Source organism: Ornithorhynchus anatinus, chromosome 6, assembly GCF_004115215.2.
Source record: "Ornithorhynchus anatinus isolate Pmale09 chromosome 6, mOrnAna1.pri.v4, whole genome shotgun sequence".
NCBI lineage: Eukaryota > Metazoa > Chordata > Mammalia > Monotremata > Ornithorhynchidae > Ornithorhynchus > Ornithorhynchus anatinus.
The window spans coordinates 45,179,707-45,193,403 of NC_041733.1; the positions used below are offsets into that span (position 1 = coordinate 45,179,707).

Here is a 13,697-nt window from a genome sequence, read left to right on the forward strand (position 1 = left end):
AAAGGGCGGATCTTGGCGATATCGTAGAGGTGAAACGGGCAGGTCTTGGTAACGGATAGGATGTGTGGGGTGAACGAGAGGGACGAGTCAAGGATGACACCGAGATTGCGGGCCTGAGAGACGGGAAGGATGGTCGTGCCATCCACGGTGATAGAGAAGTCCGGGAGAGGACCGGGTTTGGGAGGGAAGATGAGGAGCTCAGTCTCGCTCACGTTGAGTTTTAGGTGGCGGGCCGACATCCAGGTGGAGACGTCCCGGAGGCAGGAGGAGACGTGAGCCCGAAGGGAGGGGGAGAGGACAGGGGCGGAGATGTAGATCTGCGTGTCATCTGCGTAGAGATGGTAGTCAAAGCCGTGAGAGCGAATGAGTTCACCGAGGGAGTGAGTGTAAATGGAGAACAGAAGAGGGCCAAGAACCGACCCTTGAGGAACTCCAACAGTTAAAGGATGGGAGGGGGAGGAGGCTCCAGCGAAGGAGACCGAGAATGACCGGCCAGAGAGGTAAGAGGAGAACCAGGAGAGGACAGAGTCCGTGAAGCCAAGGTGAGATAAGGTATGGAGGAGGAGGGGATGGTCGACAGTGTCAAAGGCAGCAGAGAGGTCAAGGAGGATTAGAATGGAGTAGGAGCCATTGGATTTGGCAAGAAGGAGGTCATGGGTGACCTTAGAGAGAGCAGTCTCGGTAGAGTGGAGGGGACGGAAGCCAGATTGGAGGGGTCTAGGAGAGAATGGGAGTTAAGGAATTCTAGGCATCGATTGTAGACGACTCGTTCTAGGATTTTGGAAAGGAAGGGTAGTAGGGAGATAGGACGATAACTGGAGGGGGAAGTGGGGTCAAGAGCGGGTTTTTTTAGGATGGGGGAGACGTGGGCATGTTTGAAGGCAGAGGGGAAGGAGCCCTTGGAGATTGAGTGGTTAAAAATAGAAGTTAAGGAAGGTAGGAGGGCAGGGGCGATGGTTTTAAGAAGGTGAGAGGGAATGGGGTCCGAGGCGCAGGTGGAGGTGGTGGCACTTGCGAGGAGGGAGGAGATGTCCTCTGAGGATACTGCAGGGAAGGATGGGAAAGTAGGGGAGGGGGTTGGTGGGGGGGGAGGGGAGAGGCGGAGGGGTGACTTTGGGGAGCTCAGACCTGATTGTGTAGATTTTCGTGAGGAAATAGGTGGCCAGATCATTGGGGGTGAGAGATGGGGGAGGGGGAGGAACAGGGGGCCTAAGGAGAGAGTTAAAGGTCCGGAACAATCGGCAGGGGTGACGGGCATGCGTGTCGATGAGGGAGGAGAAGAAGCTTTGCCTGGCGGAGGAGAGGGCAGAGTTAAGGCAGGAAAGGATAAATTTGAACTCATAGTTACGGGATGGGAGGCAGAGGAGGAGTCCGCACAAGAGAATGAGAATGAGTAGCCAGAGAGATAGGAAGAGAACCAGAAGAGGACAGTGTCAGTGAAGCTGAAGTTGGATAATGTTTCCAGGAGAGGGGGATGGTCAACAACGTCAAGGGAAGCTGAGAGGTCGAGGAGGATTAGGACGGCATAGAGGCTGTTGGATTTAGGAAGAAAGAGATCATTGGTGACCTTTTAGAGGGCGGTTTCTGAGGAGTGAAGGGGATGGAAGCCAGATGGAAGGGGTTCAGAAAGAGGAGAGAAACCTGAGACAGTGTGTATAAACAACTCGCTCAAGGAGTCTGGAGAGGAATGGAAGGAGGGAGATTGGGTAATAACTGGAGGGAGCCGGGGGGTCAAGGGAGGGTTTTTTTTTTCGGAAGGGGAGATATGGACATGTTTGAATGCAGTGGGGAAGAAGCCATTGAGAGGGAACAGTTGAAGATGGCAGTTAGGGAGGGAAGAAGGGAAGGGACAAGAGTTTTGATAAGGTACAAAGAGATAATAATAATAATGTTGGTATTTGTTAAGTGCTTACTATGTGCAGAACACTGTTCTAAGCACTGGGGTAGATCCAGAGTCATCAGGTTGTCCCACGTGAGGCTCACAGTCTTAATCCCCATTTTACAGGTGAGGTAACTGAGGCACAGAGAAGTTAAGTGACTTGCCCACAGTCACACAGCTGACAAGTGGCAGAGCCGGGATTCGAACCCATGACCTCTGACTCCCAGGCCCGGGCTCTTTCCACTGAGCCACACTGCTTCTGGTGTCAGATGCTCAGGTGGAGGGGGTGGGATTTGAGAGAAGGCAGGAGATCTCCTCTTGAGATACTGCTAGGAAAGATGGGAGCAATGAAGAAGGGGCAGGATGGGGGAGGAACTGGAAGGGCCAAGGGAGATTTTAGGGAAATCATGCCTGATAGTTTCAGTTTTCTCAATAAAGTAGGTGCCCAAGTCATTAGGGGCAAAGGATGGGGAGGCAGTGGGGCAGGGGATTTGAGGAGGGAGTTAAACATCTGGAACAACCGGCAAGGGCAGTGGGCCTGGGTGTCAATAAGGACTGAGAAATAATTTTACCAGACAGACGAGACAGCAGAGTTAAAGTACACAAGGATAAACTTGAGGTTGACAAAGTCAACCTCATATCTAGATTTTCTCCAGCAGCGCTCTGTGTCTCATGCACAAGACTGAAGGAGGCGGACTGTGGAGGTGATCCAGGGCTGTGGGCTAGTGGTATGAAACCGATGAAGGGATAGGGGAGCGAGTGAGTTGAGTTCAGTAGAGTAGGTGGTGTTGAGAGCATCAGTTTAGTCATCAAGGGAAGGTAGTTTGGATTTGGAAGCTAAATGGGACTTGAGAAGTTGGGCCCCACTCTGGGACCCCTGTCCCTGGGAACTTGGGGTGGGCCAGAGGAGAGTGCTTAGTACAGTAAGTGCTCAATAAAGACCACCAGTTGATTTGAATGTGCTGTCTGATGGCAAGTCCGGGCATAGACCCCTCAAAGAGTGCCGACCTAAGGAAGGAAAGGATAGTGAAGAAATGGAAGGTGGGAGAGAGAACTCTTCAAGGCATCTGAAGGGCTGGCAGGAGTCACCAGCTGGTCTCTTTCCTCTGAAAGCTGTGTGAGAGGAGCCCCCGGCCAAGAATTCTCCCGCTCCCTCTGCCCCCGTTCCATGCTTGCCCCGTTTCCGCCTCCAGCACCAACTCCTTGGGGATTTCTTGTGCAGCCAGCAGAGGTGGGGGTGAGGGCTTGTGGCTTCCCCAGTAGCTGCCAGAGGCCCCAAGGGAATGGCTGTCCCAGAGTGGCCATCCCATCTGCCCCCCCCCGTAGAAGGAAACAGCCCTGATTGGGGAGGGACGGTGAACTCGGCCCCCTCCCTCCCTCCACCCTCCAGTCAGGTGAGCAAACTTCAATGTCCAGAACTCAGAGTTTTTGACTTCAGCAGCTCCAGGGGAGGAACACAGGTTCCGACACTATCTATTGAGTCAGAAGATGTTATTATCAATACTGTCAGTATTATTGTTTCCCATGGCATTTATTAAGGGCTTACACTGTGCAGGGGTATTTGCAAGGTGCTATGCCTTGTCCCTCCTGGGCCTCTGTCTCTCTTCTCTCCATATTATAGAGATCAATCGAGGGTATTTACCATGCACTTACTGTGCCGAGAACACTATATATCTCGTCTGTCCCGCCGCCGGCCTCTCGCCCGCCTCTAGCCTGGAACACCCTCCCTCTTAATCTCTGGCAGACAATTACTCTCCCCACATCCCCTTCAAGAGGCCTTCCCTGACAAAGCCCTCCTTTCCTCTTCTCCCACTCCTTTCTGGGTCACCTTGACTTGTTCCCTTTATTCGTCCTCCCTCCCAACCGTACAGGACTTACATACATTCTCTCTAATTCTATTTATATTAATGTCTGTCTCCCCTCTAGACTGTAAGCTCACTGCGGACAGGGAATGTATCTGTTATAATGTTCTATTGTACTCTCCCAAGTGCTTAACACAGGACTCTGCACAAAGTAAGCGCTCAGTAATTGCAATTTACTGACCGACTAAGCTCTTGGGAGGGTACAGTGCAACGGAGTTCGTAGACATGTTCCATGCTCACAGAGAACTTCCAGTTCAGAGAGGGAATTTGAGGCTCCGAGACGTTAAATGATCTGCCCAAGGTGACACCCAGCAAGACAGTGGTGGAGCTGGTCCCATGACATCCAAACCCATGCTCTTTCCCCTAGGCCAAGCTTCCCCCCCGCCCCCAGGGGAAGAGATAGAGGGAGCTCACGGCCAGAGGAACGGTACAGTCTGGGAAGCGGACCAGTACCCCAGGCCTCCCTGCTGGGCCCTCTCGGTGGGGGAAGGGAGCGCGGGGAAGGGAGCAGGGAGGAGCGGGTGGGCAGCCAGAGCACCCCCCCAATGGCTCAGGGTTAATGCCATAGGGGTGAGACTGGGCTCCCTGAAGGGGGCAGAGGGCTTGGGACTTGATCTCTGGCACCAAGTAGGACGTCTGGTCTTCCCTCCTCACCCCAGCTGGCTTGGTTCTTCTGGGGCCCTCTGTAAACTCGGAGAATGTTTCTGTTAATTGTTATATTGCACTCTCCCAAACGCTTAGGACAGTGCTCTTCACACAGTAAGCACTCGATAAATATGATTGAGTGAAAGGAATGAATAAATGGGGTATCCCGATCCCACAGTCCCCACACTGAACATAATAATAACAATAATAATGTTGGTATTTAAGCGCTTACTATGTGCAGAGCACTGTTCTAAGCGCTGGTGTAGATAGAAGGTGATCAGGTTGTCCCACGTGGGGCTCACAGTCTTCATCCCCATTTTACAGATGAAGTAACTGAGGCACTGAGAAGTTAAGTGACTTGCCCAAAGTCACACAGCTGTCAGGTGGCAGAGGCGGGAATTAGAACCCGTGACCTCTGACTCCCAAGCCCGTGCTCTTTCCCCCGAGCCACGCTGCTTCGGCCTAGTGGAAAAAGCCCGGGCTTGTGGATCAGAAGACCTGGGTTCTAATCCCAGCTCTGCCACTTACCTGCTGGGTGACCGTGGGCAGTCCCAGCTCTGCCACTTATCAGCTGTGTGACTGTGGGCAAGTCACTTAACTTCTCTGTGCCTCAGTTCCCTCATCTGTAAAATGGGGATGAAGACTGTGAGCCCCACGTGGGACAACCTGATTCCCCTGTGTCTCCCCCAGCGCTTAGAACAGTGCTCTGCACATAGTAAGCGCTTAACAAATACCAACATTATTAAGTCACTACTCTGTCCTCAGTTCTCCCATCTGCAAAATGGGGATTTAATCCCTGTTCTCCCTCCCACTTAGACCATGGGCCCCCTGTGGGGCCCAATTATGTTGTATGTACCCCAGCGCTTAGTACAGTGCTTGGCTCATAGTAAGCAGTTAATGGAGAAGCAGCATGGCTCAGTGGAAGGAGCCCGGGCTTGGGAGTCAGAGATCATATGTTCGAATCCCGGCTCTGCCACTTGTCAGCTGTGTGACTGTGGGCAAGTCACTTCACTTTTCTGTGCCTCAGTGACCTCATCTGTAAAATGGGGATTAACTGTGAGCCTCATGTGGGACAACCTGATGACTCTGTATCTCCCGCAGCACTTAAAACAGTGCTCTGCACATAGTAAGCGCTTAACAAATACCAACATTATTATTATTATAATATACCATGGTTATTTTGATTTTTTTATCCTCCTACCTCTTCTTCCAGGGCTCGCCCCAGCCCGGCATCCGGGCTTAATCCTCAGCCCCACAGGGACGTAGTGTGCCGATTCTCCCCCACTGCCAGGGCTCCAGGGAGGCGGGCACCCTGGAGGAGCGGGGGGCTGGGCACCCCTTGGGTATGGCAGCAGCGGGAGGAAAAAGGAGAGGCTGACAACCAGGGAGAAATCAGGCAGGTGAAAAATTCCAGCCCCGCTGCCTGACTTTGCCCGGGGCCTGCAGGCCGGGGGCAGCTAGACCCGTGACTTTCGCTCTCCCCGCAGGCCGAAGCGTCCCTCCGGTCCCGATGCTGGACAGCACGGCCCAGCCCGCGGGCACCCCGGCGGGCGGCGAACTCTGCCGCGAGTGCGGCCAGCAGCACCTCCTGCCCAACAACCACCTGTATAACTTCCAGGATGAGGTGGACGATGAGCTGCTGTGCCACATCTGCCTGCAGCCCCTGCTGCAGCCTATGGACACGCCCTGCGGCCACACCTACTGCTTCTGCTGCCTGGAGGGCTTCCTGCAGGAGGCCAGCTTCTGCCCCATGGACCGCAAGAAGCTCAGCCTCCAGCACTGCCGCAGGTCCAGCCTACTGGTCCGCAACCTGCTGGACAAGCTGATCGTCCTCTGCCCCTTCCGGCCGGACTGCCCTCTGACCATGCAACGCTGCCAGCTGGAGGGACACCTGCAGAACAGGTCGGGCCTTCCGTGGAAACGTCGGGGCCCCCGGCGTCTGTTCGCTAAGGGCCGGGCAATGTGCTGAGCACTGGGGTGGCTGCGGGCCGGTGAGATGGGACCCAGCCGCTCTCTCCGCTGGTGCTTGCCGAGGGGGAGGGAGAATGGGTATCGGCTTCCCATTTCCACGAGGACACTGAGGCCCGGAGAAGTCATCTGACTTGCCCAAAATTACGCGGGACGTGAAGGCGGGATTAGAACCCCGGTCCTCGGGCTCCTGGGTCCTGGCTCTTGCCACTAGACCACAATGCTTCTGCCCCTCTGAAAAGTAAAGATCTCCCCCACCCACAACGGGCAGAGTGCTTACGGGTTTGGTGATGGATGGATAATAATAATGTTGGTATTTGTTAAGCGCTTACCATGTGCAGAGCACTGTTCTGAGCGCTGGGGGAGATACAGGGTGATCAGGTTGCCCCACGTGGGGTTCACAGTTTTAATCCCCATCTTACAGATGAGGTAACTGAGGCACAGAGAAGTGAAGTGACTTGCTCACAGTCACACAGCTGACAAGTGGCGGAGCCGGGATTCGAACCCATGACCTCCGACTCCCAAGCCTGGGCTATTTCCACTGAGCCACGCTGCTTCTCATGGATATGTCACGTGCCCCACGTGACCCTGTAGGAGCGGGCTTGGGGGTGGGTAATTAGAGGGAGCAGGATCACGGGGAGGGGGGCAGGAGCAGGCTGAGGGGATTTCTCTGGGTTTTGAATGGGAGCCAGGGGAGGACTGGTTTCAGAGGGAGAGCAGTGTGGCCTAATGGAAAGAGCACAGGCCTGGGAGTCAGAGGACCCGTCTTCTAATCCTGACACTCTGCCGCCCCCCTGCTGTGTGACCTTGGGCAATTCACTTCACTTCTCTGGGGCCTCAGTTTCCTCTTCCATAAAAGGAGGATTAAATAGACTGGAAGTCCCTTGTGAGGCAGGGCCTCTGTCTCACCCGGTGGTCCTATTATCTAGCACAGTGCTTGACACATAGTAAGCACTTAGCAAATACCATGAGGAGAAACCGACTGTCCAGCGTCCCTCTTGTTGTCTCAGACTTTGATCTTTACCTCTGTCTTGGGGGAGGGGGGAAGGTCTTTTTAATGGAGGGAGGGAAAAAAACACACTTTACTGTCTCCAAAAAACCCACTTTACCATCCTGCCCCTGGGCCCAAAGGAGCCCGTACAGAGCCTCCGTAAGTGTGTTGCGGGTAAACGATTGCTCCCCCGGGGCTGGACGGAGAGGGGGTGGGGCGCGGAGAAAGAGAGATGGGGAGGGGAGTCCTTGGGCTGGGCCTTGCCCACTTCCCCACACCAGCTGGGCCAGAGAGCAGCCAGCTGGAGCCTGCGTGTCCTGGGGCCTGAGCGTGTGATCCATCTTTCCCTTGCTTTCCACCCCTCAGTTGGGGCTGGGCTCCTCGCTTCCTCCCTGCCCCAGGCTCCCTGGCCACCCCGTGTCCCTACCGTATCAGACCGGACTCTCCTCCCTCCCCTTGTGTGGGTCTGGTCAGAGTCGTAGTGGCCGGCAGTGACAACCAATCTTTGCTGAGGCTGGTTTGCATTTTAACCCCCTGCTGGAGAAAGATCCAAGAGGGTGGGGGTCTCTAGGGGCCACGTCAGCCGACTGGGGGCAATGGGGCCTTCGGGGGTGGGTCAACAGGGGTCCACACACCCATTTAAGGGGCTCCGTCGGCCTCCTGCCACATGGTAAGAGAAGGCAGGCCCCTGCTGGTACCAGGAACCTCTCAGCTGCCGCTTCTTGATCCTGGGGTCGGGGAGAGAGGCAGGGCTGGATGGAGAGGGGCCGAGGGGTGGCCGGGGACCAGTGGTGTGGAGGAACTGGGGAGATTGAAGGGCAAAGAAATACTGTGCCCCTCTCCTGTGGGGGCAAGGTCCAAGCGGGGAGCGAAGGAGGTAGAAAAAGCGGCCTGCGGCCCCGGGCAGGCGGTGTGGTTCTGCTGCTGGTTTCGGGTAGCAGAGCGGGCTCTGGGTGCCATCTGCTTGGGCTTGCTAAGAACGGAAAACCGGTGCCCTTTCTCCTCCTCCTAACCCGCTCCCGAGGCCTTCCTCAGTCAGGGCTCTCTGGGCCTCTCAACTTCTCTGCTTGCAGCTGGGGAAGAGGCAGTGGGGAGGCAGCTCAGCAGGGAGCGCAGCTTGCCGCCCTACTGCAGGTGGCTTTTGATGCCCTGCCCCCTCCCCCCCGTCACCCCTGGGCACCCCCTCCCCATCATCTCACCCCACGTTTCTGCTCTCACCCCCAGGTGTCCCGGGTTCCAGAAGTATCGGGCGGAGCTGAGCCGGCAGAAGGGTGCCCGGGGCTGCCGTCAGGAGGAGCCCCTGCCCGGGGAGGAGGCAGGCGCCCCCGGGGAGCAGACCCCCGGGGTAATGCCCCCAGCGGTGGAGAGCTCTCTGGCGGCGGCCGTGGCCCTCGGACTGCCGGAGCCGGGGCTGGTCAACCCGGCCTATGAGGAGAGCGAAGAAGGTGAGGACTCCTTTTGCTTATCTTGCGGGCGACCTCTGGGTCTCACCCCTTTCCCTTCCCCACTCCTTTCCCCTGACCTCAGCCTGAGGAATGGCTCTGGGGACAGGCTGGGCCTGCTCGGGCCGGCTTCAGGGGGTGCCGAGCCTGCAGCCCGGGGGTCCCGGCCTCTTCCCTCGCCCCACGTGCTGCTTCTGAGTCGACCCTGGCTGGGGATTGGGTGGGCAGTGGTGGACAGGGAATGTGTCTGTTTATTTTTATATTGTACTCTCCCAAGTGCTCGATATAATGCTCTGCACACAGTAAGCCATGTATGGAATGAGTCCATCAGTGGCCAGGGAGTGGGCTGGGATCAGGATGGAGGAACCGGCCCTGGGGGCTGATGTAGGGAAACATCCCGTGGGATGTTTTCCGGGTGGGAAAACGCTGTACCCCTTGCCACCTGGCCTATGGGGCTGCTCCTCTGCTCACCTCTGCCCCCTCAAAAGACATAAGAGAAGCAATGCGAAGCCGGAAAGAATCCGTTAGCCCTTGGAAGCAGTCGAAAGAGCACAGATCTGACTATCTTGTATCTCCCCCGGTGCTTAGTACAGGGCTTGGCACATAGTAAGCACTTAACAAATGCCACGATTATTATTACTATGATTATCGTCACGTGAGTGCTGGATGTCATGTGGGCTCCCTGGGTCCTGCTGGGGCCTTGCCCCGCCCCTCTGAGTGGTGGCAGGAAAGAGCGAGGCCAAGAGCAGGGAGCCTGGGAGACAAAACTGCACGCAGGAAAATCTCAGCCCTGCGGGGCGGTGGGGGTTGGCTGGCAGGCCTGGCCCCACCTCCTCCCCCACCCCACTCGGGGAGAGAGTGGCCCCCAACCTCGAACCTACTTCCCGCACTCCCCCGGGATGGGATTATGCCTTGGCGTGGTAATCTTATTACACTTAATCTTGTGCACTTCCATCCTTGGAGGGGTGAGGGTGGGCCCCTGGCCTTTACCATCAGGTCCCGTGTTCCCACCCGGATAATCCCGGGCACCAGAGATCGTCTCGGACCACGGGGGAGAAGTAGGGGGGCTTCTCTGCAGCCTCTGTGGCCAGGTGGGCTGGGCCCGGGGAGGCAGAAGATGCCGAGGCCCCAGTCCTTGCCCTCAGGAAGCTCCCAGTCGTAGGGCCGGGAGGGAGCAGGCCTGAACTGCCGAAAGGGCCAGGGAGGGAAGCATAAATAGTGGTTCAGAGGGAATGGCTCACTGGTGACTGATCAGAGAGAGGTTGGTAAGGGGGATCCTGGCTGAGATGGGGTGATCCTCATAGTAACTGGGGTATTTATGCAGTGCTTACTCTGTGCCAAGCACTGTACTAAGCACTGGGGGATATACGAGGTGATCAAGTCAGACACAGTAGGGCTCCGATCTAAGTAAGAGGGAGAGTGGTTATTGAACCACCATTTTACAGGAGATACTGAGACCCAGAGAAATGAAGTGGCTTGCCCAGGGTCACAGCAGGCGAAAGGTGGAGTTGAGATTAGAACCCAGGTCCCCCAGCGCCCAGGCTTTCTCCACTCAGCTGTGCTGCTTCGCCTCCGGGCCTAGGTGGGGTGCCCCGGCTCAGGGGCAGCGGGAGGGAGAGGGGCAGGAAAGCCAAGATGGGGACTGATGCTGTAGGCCTGAAGTGAGCTGACTTCCTGGTGGCCAGAGGGCCCGGTTCCAAGCCCGCTGCGGGGTCTCCTGCTCACCCTGATCCGCCCTCCTGCCCCCACCTCTCCCAGCCCAATGCGGGTTTTCAACTTCTGGGAATGGAGTTGAGGGTGGCGAGGATCGTGAGGGGTACCTTGGTTTCCTCCTGCCGGCAGATGGGCCTCCCAGGGCCAGCCTGGTGGCGGAAACGGTGGCGGTGGAGCTCCGCCGGGAGGACCCGGAGGAGGAGCTGGGGCTGCGCATCGTCGGCGGGAGGGACACGCCCCTGGGCAACATCGTCGTGCAGGAGGTCCGCCGGGACTCACTGGCCGCCTTGGACGGAAGGGTGGCGCCCGGGGACCACGTGCTCGAGGTGGGCGTGCCGGGCCGGTGGTAGGCGGGCGGTTGCTTCCTTCAACCCTCTCCTCGGGCCGGCGCTGGCGCAGCCGGCCCGGTGGCCGCACTTTGCCCCCTCTGACCTGCCAATGGGACAGACTGGTTTCCAGCTGGCTTTATTCTCCTCCATCTTGCTCCTCCCTCCCTTCCTCTTTCTCCCCTTCCTCCTTCCCTTCGACCCTCTCCTTCTCGTTTGCTTGGGGCAAGGGGGTGGGGTGGATTCAATCCCCAGGCAAGTGCCCTTGAGAGCCATGGGCAGTGGGGATGGGGCAGAGGTGGGAGTGGGGGAGCCCAGAAGGGTCTGCAAGGTCTCCCCTCTCCCCCTCCCCGCTCCCCGGCCAGGTCAACGGGGTGACCATCGGCAACGTGACGCACGAGCAGGCCATCGGGCTCCTCCGCCAGTCGGGCCCCACCCTACGCCTGGTGGTGCTGCAGGAGAAGGGCTTCACACCCAAAACCCCCGCTCAGGACGCCGGCCGGGAGGTCGTCCGCGTCACCCTGGTCAAGAGGGACCGGACGGAGCCCCTGGGCATCAAGCTGATTCGCAAGGGGGAGGAGGCCGGGATCTTCATCCTGGACCTGTTGGACGGCGGCCTGGCCGCCAAGAACGGGCAGCTGAGCCGCAACGACCAGGTCCTGGCCATAAACGGGCAGGACCTGCGGCAGGGCACGCCCGAGGCCGCCGCCCACATTATCCAGGTACGGTTTCCGGGCCCCCCTGCTCCCACCCACCACGACCCATGTCCGACTCCCTGTGAGCGTTACCACGGGATCGGCAGGGAGGCTCGCTCCTGATGGCATCGGGAGTTGTGGGCTCCTCGGGTTTGGCTGCCGTGACCTTGGCCGAGTCACTTGACTTCCCTCTGCCTCCGTTTCCTACCCGTAAGATTGTGGTCTGCACATAGTAAGCGCTCAATAAATACTATTGAATGGTCTAAAGACCCATTCTCCCTTCTACTGAGACTGTGAGCTCCACGTGGAACCCGATTACCTTGCTTTTACCACAGCACTTAGTACAGTGCTTAGCACATAATGCTTAACAGACACTCTTACTAATATTATCATTACCTGTTCTCCTCCAATTTTTACTGTGAGCCTTATGTGGAACCTGATTATCTTGTATCCACCCCAATGTTTAATATAGTGCTTGGCACATACCAGGCACTTAACAGATATCACAGTTATTATTACTGGTCAAACACTGCGCTAAGCACTAGGGTGGAGCAGGCTCATATCAGACCCAGTCTCGGTCCCACATGGAGTTCATAGTCTAAGAGGGAGGGAGGCGATGGTGATCCCCAGAGACTAAATACCTGTATTTAACGTTTCAGAGAAGCGGCGTGGCTTAGTGGCAAGGGCCCGGGCTTGGGAGTTAGAGGTCATGGGTTCGAATCCCGGCTCTGCCACCTGTCAGCTGTGTGATTTTGGACAAGTCACTTCACCTCTCTGGGCCTCAGTGACCTCATCTGGGAAATGGGGATGAAGACTGCGAGCCCCACGTGGGACAACCTGATTACCCTGTATCTCCCCCAGCGCTTAGAACAGTGCTGTGCACATAGTAAGCGCTTAACAAATACCAATATTATTATTATTATATTGAATCCCCATTTTACAGTTGAGGAAACTGAGGCACAGAGAAGTTAAGTGATTAGCCGAAATCACACACCAACCAACTGGAGTAGCTGGATTAGAACCCAGGTCCTCTGACTCCCAGACCCGTGCTCTTTCCACTAGGCCTTGCCCCCTACCTCAACCTGCCTGCTACTGTCTTGGCAGGAGAGGCTATGGAGAGGAGAGGGAAGGCAGGGGCAGCTCGGAAGCCCCCGGGTGTCCCCAACATCCACCCCTTAATAATTTTAATCACGGTGCTTCTTAATAATAATAATAATAATTTTGGTATTTAAGTTTTTACTATGTGCCAAGCGCTGTGGTAGATACAAGGTAATCAGGTTGTCCCATGTGGGGCTCACGGTCTTCATCCCCATTTTCCAGATGAGGTCACTGAGGCCCAGAGAAGTCAAATGACTTGCCCGAAGTCACACAACTGACAAGTGGCGGAGCCTGGATTTGAACCTATGACCTCTGACTCCCAAGCCTGGGCTCTTTCCACTGAACCACGCTGCTTCTATTTGTTAAGCACTTACTATGTGCAAAGCACTGTTCTAAACGCTGGGGGGATACAAGGTGATCAGGTTGTCCCATGTGGGGCTCATAGTTTTAATCCCCATTTTCCAGAAGAGGTACCTGAGGCCCAGAGAAGTGAAGTGACTTGCCTAAAGTCACACAGCTGGCAAGCGGCGGAGCCGGCATTCGAACCCATGACCTCTGACTCCCTAGCCCGGGCTCTTTCCACTGAGTCACGCTGCTTCTCCAGCAGCTTCTCATAGCATGTCTTAAGCACTCGCTATGTGCCCAGCACCATTTGAGATCCAGTTCAATCAGATTGGACCCAGTTCCAGTCCCCCATGGGTCACGGCGTAATGGGGAGGGAGAGCAGGTATCGAATCCCGTTTTACAGATGGGGAAAATAACTCCCAGTCCGGTGCTCTCTCCAGACCAGTGAGAATCGAGTTCATTTTGTGGTGTTGAGGCAGAAGACCCCTCCCCTCCAAGAGGCGGGGGAAGACGGGGGGATGCTGGGGTCCGGCAGCGGCAGCCCCGTTCACCCAAGGAGAAGGCCCGAGCAGACTCACTACCTGCGGCCTGCCGCCTACCAGAAGGTACGTCGTCGTCTCCCGAGCGCTCAGTACGGCGGTCTGCACGCCGTAAGCGCTCAATATGACTGAACGACTGTCCTATGCCGGGGGGAGGGAGGGAGCCTCAGCTGTGGGTGCGAACCCCAGGCCAA

At 56.6% G+C, this 13,697-nt stretch overlaps 1 protein-coding gene across 2 annotated transcripts in view; it reads left to right on the forward strand.

The window, feature by feature from the left end:
• Positions 1–13,697, forward strand: part of LOC100088461 (ligand of Numb protein X 2-like) — a 60,594-nt gene that overhangs the window by 26,749 nt on the left and 20,148 nt on the right. For both annotated transcript variants that reach the window (XM_029068050.2, XM_029068049.2), the window contains exons 2-6: positions 5,874–6,288; positions 8,570–8,790; positions 10,630–10,826; positions 11,192–11,548; positions 13,405–13,569. In XM_029068050.2, the coding sequence (XP_028923883.1) occupies positions 5,897–6,288; positions 8,570–8,790; positions 10,630–10,826; positions 11,192–11,548; positions 13,405–13,569 (1,332 nt within the window). In that variant the 5' untranslated portion in view covers positions 5,874–5,896. The remainder of the gene's footprint in view (positions 1–5,873; positions 6,289–8,569; positions 8,791–10,629; positions 10,827–11,191; positions 11,549–13,404; positions 13,570–13,697) is intronic.